This window comes from Fundulus heteroclitus, chromosome 8, assembly GCF_011125445.2.
Source record: "Fundulus heteroclitus isolate FHET01 chromosome 8, MU-UCD_Fhet_4.1, whole genome shotgun sequence".
Lineage (NCBI taxonomy): Eukaryota > Metazoa > Chordata > Actinopteri > Cyprinodontiformes > Fundulidae > Fundulus > Fundulus heteroclitus.
Genome location: NC_046368.1, coordinates 27,560,946 through 27,572,520, shown reverse-complemented (window position 1 = coordinate 27,572,520; position 11,575 = coordinate 27,560,946). Strand labels below are relative to the sequence as shown.

General features: G+C 43.0%; 1 protein-coding gene across 1 annotated transcript; it reads right to left on the bottom strand.

Moving 5' to 3' along the window:
- Positions 1-6: 6 nt before the first annotated feature.
- Positions 7-7,263, bottom strand: wdr41 (WD repeat domain 41). The gene is made up of 5 exons (XM_036140501.1): positions 6,941-7,263; positions 4,440-4,555; positions 3,636-3,684; positions 1,316-1,435; positions 7-1,221 (listed from the first exon to the last, which is right to left on the bottom strand). Exons 1-5 carry the CDS (start codon positions 6,986-6,988, stop codon positions 1,012-1,014), a joined length of 543 nt encoding a protein of 180 aa, XP_035996394.1. The 5' UTR covers positions 6,989-7,263; the 3' UTR covers positions 7-1,011.
- Between the last annotated feature and the right edge of the window lie 4,312 nt (positions 7,264-11,575).

Below are 11,575 nucleotides of genomic sequence, written 5' to 3'. Positions count from 1 at the left end.
TTCTACGGCTGCACGAACACAGGTAGGAAGACTTTGGGAACAACACTTCGTCCGCTCCTTTATGTTTATCGAACTACTTTGGCCCAATTAAGCGGATGACAGATGTACATCTTAAAACCTACGATGACGTTCTACATGATTGTAGCTTAGTTTTCGGGGTGAAAAACCACGATAAGCAGCAGACCTTTGCAAAAGAGGAAATGGTCGGACAAAACAGGATGTGCTCGGGGCGGTCCACGGTTCAGGAGCCGTTCCTTCAGTGCGGGACAATGTCCACGGACCCGAGGTCTAATAAAGCTTTCACAAACATGTCAATGATTACGCTACAAAGAAGCAAAACAGGGGGGGGATGACCGATATGTCATTGGTGTTATGCTGAATATTCTGAACTATTCCACTTCCATTCATAAGGATTTCAGTGTGGATGGCGTTAAAAAGAATTAAGAGTCCCAACTTATCAAGGACAGAGGCTCCATCCCCATTCCTTAAATATAGCTCCTAGCTCCTGCTCCGTAACCTTTCATGGGGTCAACAGTAAGAACTCTATCGTGGGGAGAGAAGGAGTTTCGGACTGCTGTAGCAATTTCAGACAGCCTTTAACTCCGACGTCGTTAGGTGATGGAAACGCGCGTGGAGGATGAGAGTCAAATCTGGACCTACAGCCTTCAGAAAATAAATTACAAAGTGCACGCTCTCTTCTCTTTGCACATTTTCGTTTATTTAAGTGGGCTGTGCTGATACATCATGTCACGCAAAGGATTGTGGGATTCCTTACAGCTCCTTAGTGCTGGTAAAGGACGTTGCGGGGTTCCTAGGCATAGCTAGCCGTGAGAGGAAGCATACAGGCTCCTTTTCCTACCTCCTTCTTTACGGACAGCACTTATCATGGCGACCGCTGATGCACTTCACTTTGGCTAAAGAGTCCTTACCTAATAGAGGTGTTAGGATGGTTGGAACTAAAGGAAGACTTATTTGCAATACTGCCCCCTAGTGTGTTTAACCTGTTATTTTTCATTGACTTAGTTGTTTCTTCGTCCTCTTATTTGGATGCCATGCGTCGTAACTGATGCTTTGTGCTGTGATGTTTGACTTTCTAGCCGCATCAACCAGGTACATCCACCAAGACGAAACGGTTGTGTGTTGAATCTTTTCAGCCACCTTTACAGAAGACTGAAGGTCGGAGATGGTCCGGACCCTGTTTCCCGTGCCGGGATCCCACAGCTGACAAGGAGTCAAGGAGAACGGAGCCCGAAGCGCGGACAACAGTGACACACGGGGGACATTTTGCGGGACCTTTCGCAGGACTCCAGGATACACTGAGGCTGCGGTCTGAGGAGGCGGTGAGCAGCGATGTGACGCCATCGCTGCAGGAGAAGGTGGTGATGGCGGTGATCTGCTGGGAGTGGCCTCTCAGCTCCTGCAGCCTCTCTCCAGTCTGCCATCAGACAAAAAAAAAAAAAAACATAAAAAAACGATTAAATATACGTTGCCTCGCAACAGTTTTCACATCCCTCCAACTCTTCCACATTTGGTTATGTTACAACCACAAACCTAAATGCATCTTCCTGAACATTCGCCAAAAAAAAAGAGACATAAAACTATGAAGTTTTCTACACTGCAAAAACTGATCTAAAATTAAGTAAAATGTTCTTAAAGTTAGGGTATTTATCCTTGATTTGAGCAGGTAAATAAGATTATCTGCCAATGGAATGAGTATTTTGACCCCTTAAATTAAGATAATTAGACATCCTTCACTTGAAATAAGATGACTGAGATGAATTGTTCCTGTTTTAAGTGCAAAATTCTTATTCCATTGGCAAATCATCTTATTTACCTGCTCAAATCAAGGACAAATACACAAATTTTAAGAACCTTTTACTTATTTCTAGTTCCGTTTTTGCAGTGTAGATATAAAGGAAATGAAACCCAGTGGCACTAATGGCACCTCAAGTCATTTTCTTTTTATTACATTCTGAACTGCATGTGTTTTTTTCTTTATTTGCCATCACCACAAGATGTATTCAGTCTCTATAAGTAAAGGTTTAATATCAATATTAATATTAACCCCCCCGGGTTTACCGTCTAAGCTTTGCGGCTCTAGACAAGGTTAGCTTTAACAGCAGCGGGTGTGAGCATGGCTCTTCAGGAGTGTAAAGGTTAGACCAACACAACATCAGGCTACCCGCCTCGACTCGTTCTCAACAGATTGCCTTCCCAGACTGCCCTGACTTTAGCTCCACCCATCTTCCCACCCACCCTGACCAGCCTTCCTGTCCCTGCCCACAGCATGACGCTGCCACCACCGTGGTTCTCAGAGGACGGGTTGTGTTGAGGGTGCAATGCGGCGTTCGTTTTTGTTTTTAACCACACATTGCATGTGGGACAAACAGTTCCATGTTGGTCTCATCTGACCAGAGAACCTTCTTCCACATGTCGGCTTTGCCCCCCACTTCATGGATTGTGTCTTATGTTTCTATTTTTCCCCTGACATCTGGTTTAGTCGTCTCCACATGGTGCCCTCTGACCTGCCCGCTGTGTTCCTGCCTGCTCAGCACGGACAACGGCAGCAAAAAAGAAAATCAGGCGACGTTCATGAACAAAAACCTTTTGGAACCAACTGCCGTAATATTCTTAACTTGACTGCGTTGTATTTTAAAGTGTAAACGGCCCGCATTCTGGTTCAGACCAAATTAAGCTGTCTATCCGTTTGGATTGAATCCATTCCATATTTCTCTATGTAAATCGCATCTCTGCCTTAAAGGTATACTATGCAACCGGGGTTGATTTTCCAGCGAGGCTCCCCCCAGAGGGCGAAAGTAAAAGTGCACTGTCGTAAAGATGCTCAGCTGTTCTGGTTTCTCCATCAAGCCAGGCGCGGTTGTTTTGAGCTTGGCAGACAGGCGAACGCAACGAAAAGTGGAAAAAACGGCAATACAAACAATGACTAACACAGTGAAGGTATGAACATCAAGCTTCCCGCAGCGCTATCTTGGCAAGGCGGCCGCCTCGCCAAACTCACGCTACCGCCTCGCAAACATAAAAAAATAATAATAATAATAATAATAATAATAATAATAATAATAATAATAATTAAAAACTGCATGTTTATTTGAGGTGAAAACGCGGTTCTTTGTTGCTTTCGTGCGTGCATATAGTGAATGGCAGGGCAAAAACACATGGAGTTCTCGCCGTAAAGCAAGACCGACTCTCGCGGTGTTGCACGAGACTTCTGAGCCTGTGTGTGCGGGCCGAGGGCTCCTGCAATTGCAAGTACGGTATTTCCCCTACAGACCCCCAGGGCGGCCGAGAAAACCTTAGTTCGACCTGAAATGACTCATTTAATCATCCAAAACGGTATGGAACACATTAATTAACTGAAAAATGTTGCATAGTATGCCTTTAAAGTGCCTCCAGATGACGTTTGCTGTCCACCCATCCATTGTCTGTACCCACCGCAGCCACACAGGGCCACACTTTTTCAGACTTTCACGTCAAAAAAAAAATAAAAAAACGAGAAAAGAATTCCTTTTCTCTCACAGTTCAGTGTTTGCAGTTGTAACATGACCAAATGTTGAAGATCATAGCGCGAACACTTTGGCAAGGCAGTTACTGGCTGCGTCGTTAAGGCCGTTTACCTCGATGCTCCACACCAGAACAAGGCCGTCGTCCCCGGCGGAAGCGAACCTGCAAGACATAAAAGGAGACGGAGACGCTCGCTTTGGTCCAGCTCTCCTCCTCTTACTCTGCCTCTCTCCGCTCGTGTAGGGGATCATTTCCCCACACGGTTCCCTAGGACGCCCCGCAGAACATCGGACTCGTCGGCTTCTCACCTCAACCGGCCCTGCCACCCTGAACCATCCGCCCCCCCGCAAAAAAAAAAAAAAAAAAAAAAAAAATCAACACAGGATGAGCTGATAAAAGAGAGATTAAATGAAAAGGGAGAAACAGTGGAGGATATATTTCTTGGACTTCAGAAGCAATCTGTAGGGAATTTTCTGACCCCCCCCCCCCCAGTCCCCCCTGACCGTGAGCCTCCGGAGCGAGGGGACGAAGCCCCGAGGAGGAGATTATTACTGCAGGAGACCAGGCGTAAAGCAACCCCCCCCCCCCCCCCGCCTCCTGACACATACATCCTTACTTAGCTGTGTTATAAATCCCCATCTGACCACTTACGCTGACCCACTGTAGCGTGCCAGGGTGCAGCAGAGCTTTGGTGTTCTGCCGGTAGGTGCAGCACCTTTCCATCCGCGCGCGCCGACAGCTTTAGAGGTCTACTGTGAGCACACAATCACCTCCTGGTGATGATGGGCCTCTTGTCATGCTCTGTAGGTTTGCTGTAGGTGAGGATCTCCTGTCAATCACGGCGTGATGGAGGCCAGCCGAGGGTGGAGAGGTTAGAGAAAAAAGGGAGGGGCGGGGGGGGGGGGGTGTCGGCTTACCTGAAGTCATCAATCTGCACCAGGAATCGAACGATGTCGAAATGTCCTTTCAGCACCTGCAGCTCGGTGAAGCAGTTTTTGGGCTGTTCCTCTCCGATGCACAACACGGGGCTTTTCTGAGAGCGGAGCGAGGCGGCAACAGGGGAGACGGGCGGAGAGACAGGAGCAGAGAGGGAAAGTGGAATTAGTTTAGGCAATTCTCAGATATGCTGTTTGTATAATCCTGAAATCTACATAATGGTGTTTTCTTTTGTTGTTGTTTTTTTCAATGTTTCAGATCAGCAAAAAACTAAATGATCAGATAAAGAGAGCCTGAGTAAATACAAAAAAGCTGTTTTCCAGTGAGGATTTCATTCATTAGGGTGATCCTGCGCTCCCTGGAACTGAGTGGAGAAGTAATCACCCCCCTTTGTTAACTCATAAATCGACTATGATCAAACTACATTTTTTTTAGAAAGCTGAGCTCAGCCTTACAAGCTAAACCCAGGCCTGGTTATTACCCGCCCTGCAGATAGAAAACCTCCAAGAAATATTCAAGAACCGTAGAAAAACAAAGTCGCTGACGTTCATCAGTCCGCAAAGGGTGACCAAACCCTTTTTAAGACGTTGGACACCAGTCAGCCAAAGAGAGAGAGAGAGACCTCATCCTTAAAAGGAGAAAACGTGCAGCAGAGAAGAACCTTCCCAGGAGAGGCTGCTGAACTAGAAAGACTCCAAGATCACATCAACAATTCATCCAGGAGCTCACAGAACCACCTGGACCCACATCTAAAGCCCTGCAGAACTCACTCGGCTCAGTAAATGTCAGAGTTCAAGATTTAACAATGAGAGAAGGAGAGATTGGGCAGAAATGGCCTCCGTGGGAGAGCTCCAAGGCCAGAACCACTGCTGACCCAGAAGAACACAAGGACCGTCTCACATTTCCCACAAAACATCTTGATGTCCCCTTAACCTTTTGGAGAAGACTCCGTTGTTTGACGAGACAATAGTGGACACATTTGGTAGGTGGGTGTCAAGTTAGATCTGACCTGGAACTAACAGAGCGTTTCTGAAACAGCCCACCAGACCGACGGTTCAACATGGGGTCAGCAGGTGATGGCCTGGGGCTGCTTGGCCTGCTAAAAACACCTGGAGGACTCGCTGTAATCTATGGAATCAGGAATTCTGCTCTCTACCAGAGATTCTGCTCCTCGGCCTTTCATGAGGTCAACAGTAAGTACACTATTGTGGGGAGGAAAGAGGCTTTGGAGAGCTTTTAACTCTGACGTCATTATGCGACGGAAACGCACATGGACGATTCTAGTCAAATCAGGGCCTACAGCCTTCTGAAAATAAACTAAAAAGTAAACAATGTCTTCTCTCTGGACATTTCCGTTAATTTCCATGAAGTGGGTTGTGCTGATACATGATGTCAGGCAAAGGAATGTGGGATTCCTTATGGCTCCTTGGTGTCAGTAAAGGACATTGCAAGCCCCCTGTGCTAAAGGAACTATGACAGGGAGCATACGGGCTCCTTTTCCTACCTCCTTCCTTACTGACTGCACTATTCGGACAGCACTTATCATGGCGACCGCTGACGCACTTCCGCTTTGGCTAAAGAGTCCTTACCCAAAAGGGATATTGGGATGGAGCCTTGCTCTGTGTCAGCTCGTTTTGCTCTGCAGTGCCCACCTGATGGGTAAAGTCTGAATAACCTGTGACCAGAACAAGTTGGCTACGTTAGCTGTTCTTTTACTGGCTCTGGACCTGCACAGGCCACCAGTGAATGGAAGGCCAGTCCTGACCATCCCCTCGGATTTCCTATCTTATCTTAATAACCTTCAAAGCTTTGAGCAAACGTCACATTTTTTAAATAAAATCTGTCTGGTTTCTTAAAAAAAAGAATTGAAAACAAAACGTCAAGCTTTCAAATTTTCTTTGCATCATAATTGATAAAACCAAAAATAAATGTTCCTCATATTATTGGTATTTTTACATAGGGTTTGTAACACATTTATTTGTTTATATACATTTATTTGTTTATATATATATATACATTTATTTGTTTATATATATATATATATATATATATATATAAAAACGCTGGAGATAGGCACCAGCAACCCCTGTGACCCCATGAGGGATTAAGTGGGTCAGAAAATGGAGATATATATATATATATATATATATATATATAGATAGATAGATAGATAGATAGATAGATAGATATAGTTAGATAGATAGATAGATATATTTGATAGAAAATGTTGATTAGATTTCCAAATGTAACTATTTAATTGAGTAATAAATTGAGACCTTAAAAAAAATATATTGACAATATTATACTTGTAAATAGTAATTTTCTTTCTAGTCTCAAATTTTCCTGGTGTGAGGGGACAACATGAAGGCCCAACACATTTAACGCTGTTCGGACGTAGCGGCATAACGGGGCCTGGCAGCAGCAGCACGGAGCTGAGGTGGAACCGCCTCTCCGCGGAGGAACCTCACCTGACTCGGCTTACCTCCACTGAGCTCTGCGCTTCCTTTCCTCCGAGAATCCACCGCAGCATGGTGAGCCCTGGCTCCAGCGGCGGCAGCAACCAGCTGCCTCCCTCGGTCAGAGCCTAGTAACCTGCGTGAGAGAGCGGTTCAGGCGGCTGGAGCAAACGTCACCTGCCTCACCAACCATCAGGCTAACCGAGGAACCAGACGAGCTTTGGTTTGGCCCTTTTTATGGAGATTTAGAAGCCAAACAATCCGATGGTCGCGTACTATTAAAATATGACGGTAAAACGGTCAGGACTGACGCTACATAGTATGAAAAAATGACCACAACAAACCGTTCATGTGACTACGGTGGCTTTTCAGGGACAAGCTAAACGGAGGGCGATTTGCATTTAGGAAGTGGATCTGCATGGCGTCAAGGTTAGAAATAATACATTCAATTCTATTGATGTTCCCTTCGACTTTCTTTGGGTTTTTATTTCACTTAAATATGCAACAGGTGACATGGCCGGGGTGCAACCAGCTGGCTAACACACCGGGTTCAGATGGATCTCAGCTAAACATCCTGTCTAGCTGTCTAAGTTTTTGGTCTCTTATTTAGTAACAGCTATTGCAGGCCTTAACAGTAGTAGTCTGTAGAAGAATGTCCAGCATTTATAAAATCACTTTATGACTTCTGCATTTCAGTCTTAAATAAACAAAGTTGTGTTTGTTTGAAACAGCTGAAAGCAACCCCAGGGGTAAAAGCCCATTAGTGTTTTTTCTGTATTTTACTGATGCCCATTTCTATATGGCTCAAAACATGGCACTTTGACTTGTTAGTTCAGGCGTCTGCAACCTGTACAATCCCAAGAGCCATTTTTGCTCTCAGTCCAGCTAAACAAAACTTGTTTAGAGCCCCTAATGTTAAGTGAGATTTGGAACAAAAGACAACTTATCATAATATATATATATATATATATATATATATATATATATATATATATATATATATATATATACTACAACCATATTCAATAACGATCATATTTGTTCCAATAAGGCTCATTAAAAGTACATTTTGGGGGAAAAAGAAGCATTAAGTATTTTTACACATCTGTCATTGAACCCACATTTCTGTATTAATGTTTTGTATTGGTCTGATGTAATATTCCTAAATGTTGTGTTTTCATTAGCTATATGCAGAAAATCATCATAAATAACAGAAAGAAAGGCTTGAAAACACCAGTCTGTGTGGAATTATTCTATATAATGTGTTTAACTTGATGGAGTTACTGAGATAAAGTATATATATGTGGCTTCTTTCTTTGGAATCCAGAACCAAATTGTCTGAAGTATTAGGGAAAAAAAAGGAATTATGATGAATTGGTTGGGTTCTAGCTCCACCAAAGGATAAAACACCCCCCTAATAGAATAAACTCCCTGGCTGTTAGCAGCAAATTCTTCTATTCAAGGTTTGGACATGTTGCTAAGAATGAATAAAAAGACCGGGTACATTTCAAGTTTAACTCATTGAATGACTGTTTACAGGTTTTAACTTGTTCTGAATTAATAATAGATCATTCCAAGAGCTTACAGAGTTCTAAAGTATTCATCCATCGCTTGTCTGAGCTCGGGTCAGGGAGCCAACAGGTCCAGGAGGGAACCCCAGACATCCTTCTCTCATTCTGGGGGTCTCCCTAGCCAGACAGGATATATATTCCCTCAAATAAGGTCTGGGTCTTCTGCGTGGTCTCCTGCCAGTGGGATATGACCTGTAACCCCCCAAAAAGAGGCATCCAGGGGCCATACTGATCCCATGTCCAAATCACCTCAACTTATTCCTTTCAATGCAGAGAAGCAGTGGCTCTACGTTGAGCTCCAACCCAGATAACAAAGCTCCTCAACCTATCTCAAAGGCTGGACCAGCCACCCTCATAAACATTACACATTTTGACAATCTTAGGAACATTATCTGAGGGACAAAAAAACAATTTTAGCTCATTCAATGTCAGGATGAAGGCTATTTCAGGGGTTTGGGTTAGAGGAGTGAAATATGTGTGCCAAAGGTCCGATTCCTGAGTGTTCTTATGTCTGACAGGATTGCGGTTTAGCAACTACATAGCAGGTTTCCATATGAATTTAAACATCTTAACTTTCTTAAACAACAATATTTTGGTGTTATTTTCTTTGTGGTCATAATACACATGCTGGTACATGTGTATTATGACAAAGCTAACTTTTTGATGCTTTATCACACCACTGTAAGTTTGTTGTGCAAGAAGCTGTTTTGGGCAGCAGAAATCAGAAATAGTTGCAAAATTTAAACAGCTGAAATAAATTCAGTGTCATTTACCACCCCAGCTGGAAAGCTGAACTCTTTAGGAGTGTCAAATGTGTGTGTTTTTATTATTATTATTATTATTAGTAGTAGTAGTAGTAGTAGTAAGTAAAAAATGTGTTTTACTATCATACAATTCCTATTTCAGTTTTCTGTGTTGTGAAACTTATTTATGCAAGTTTTATTATATATGTTGGTTATTTATGTAGGTATTTTTCGTTGTTTTTGCTTTAGCTTACTCATTCTTTACAAGCTCTGATTAATTAGCTAAAGGATTTAAAAGGACATAATAGTATGCTTTGGATTATACCTTGTTTATACTTGCATCTTTTGTTTCGCCATCCCCAAGTGAACTCACAGCTAATGCCCATTACATAAACCTTGAAACTGTTGTGCTCAAAATTTTATTCAACAAAATTTTTAAAACTTATTTTCTCCCAGTTTATGTTTTTTTTTATGTTGGCCAGAATCATAAAAGCAAATGCAAAATTGAAATCAAAACTAAAACAATGACACCATCATGACTTCTAAAACAAATTAACACAAAAAATGAAAAGATCACATTCAACATAGTAGAACTGATTGCTTCAGAAACTTTTGAATACTATAGAATGACAGATGTGCTTGAATGATGACGCCACTGATCCTGCTATCGATTATTATAGCTTTCATAAAAGAAATACACCTAATAATTGCCAGAAATGAGACCTTTTAGCCATGGAGAGACGTTCTCAGCATGCCCAATAAGCTGAATAAATAATAAAGATACTATCCAGTAGTGTTTTTTTCCCCACCAATAAATACCCACGGACTAAGATAAAACAAATGGGTAATAAAGCATATATTTTATCTGCAGGTTTTGTTTTTGTTTTTTTTTCGTAAAAGGGCATTAAAAGAAACAAAATGCTCCTTTATGTTTATTTGGCTCAAAAGGCTCAGGATACTGGCTGATCAGTCGGCATTAGTAAATACTATTGCAGACAGGTGACTTTTCACCTAATTCGAGATAGATCCTTAAGCATTCATGTTCACGATATACATCTGTTGTTTTTGGAGAGGTTAGCTTTTATCTTTAATGACAAGATTTTATTATGAAGTTCATATTTTATTTACATCAACTTAAGAAAAAAACTTGTAGGAACTGACCATGGCAGGTGCCCATCTCCAGTGGTTATTGGGTGAGACAGGTTTTCAGTCAGGGAAGGTATTCCTCCATAAGGGGCGTCGTTCTTTATTTGGCCGCTAGATGGCAGTATGTCCTAACCCCTCCGTCTCAGGCCGAGGGCCAATCCTCTGTTTAATAGGAAAGATAATAGCTTCTCCCAGGTGTTTCCTCATTTATCATGTACATTACACAAAAGGTGCTTAGAAAAGTATTTTGTTTGGTGAATTTCCACTCAGTCAGCAAATTTTCTACTTCTCGTCCGCTGCATTATGGTCCCTCCACTGCCCCCCCATCCAGGCCCTCTTCCTCCCCCCCAGCCTGCCTTCCTCTCAGCGTTCCTCCTGGTAACACTAACACATACAGTGCACTCTCTCACAGAGTCACACATCAACCCGGTCGTGTCTGCTCCTGCTCCCCCGATTGAGACGACATGCAGTGTGGGCCCCTGTGACCTTCATGGTGGCTCAGATCTGCGGCTGGCACTGATTTCTGATTTAGTGTCGATCCGCTGCGCTTGTCAGGGGCTGCGAGGTGTTTTCCATGCGGTAATAGAAAAGCTCAAGGGCAGCTGGAGAGGAGGAGGAGAGGGGTTAGGGAGAGGGATGGGTTGACGTGAAGAGAATGGGTTTTAAATGTGAGGCTGTGTTTGTTTTACCACACTTACCACGAGGCATCTGGGCAGAGGGATCATTTGTGTGAATGTAACCGTGTGCTTTGCCATTATTGCCAAAGATGAGCATGTGACCTGACCTGAAAGATGACGGGGTTGCCGCAGCCGGACGCTGCGGTTTCACACTGCCTGCTGATGCTAAAGAGCTAAAAAAAAAAGAAAAAGAAAAATCTGTCCAGAAGGCGTGAAGATAATCTTTGCACCAAATCAATAAATTACTTTCAGAAACATCTTAGCTCCACACCAGTTTTAAAGGGCCAATGTGTGACAGGTAATGCTGCACTCAGTTTGACTCGGAGGTCAGAATCTGCTAGTCGTGGTTACAAATGGGAAAACCAGTGGAATTAACGCATATTACGCAACTTCTTTTCTGTGCCTCTTATTTAATCCGACACAAAATGCCAAATTGTGAATAAAGCGTTTATTCCTGCAACTTTAAATGTGTTTTATACACCCAGTTGCCACACTGGACACCAATGATATGATAAACTGGAATT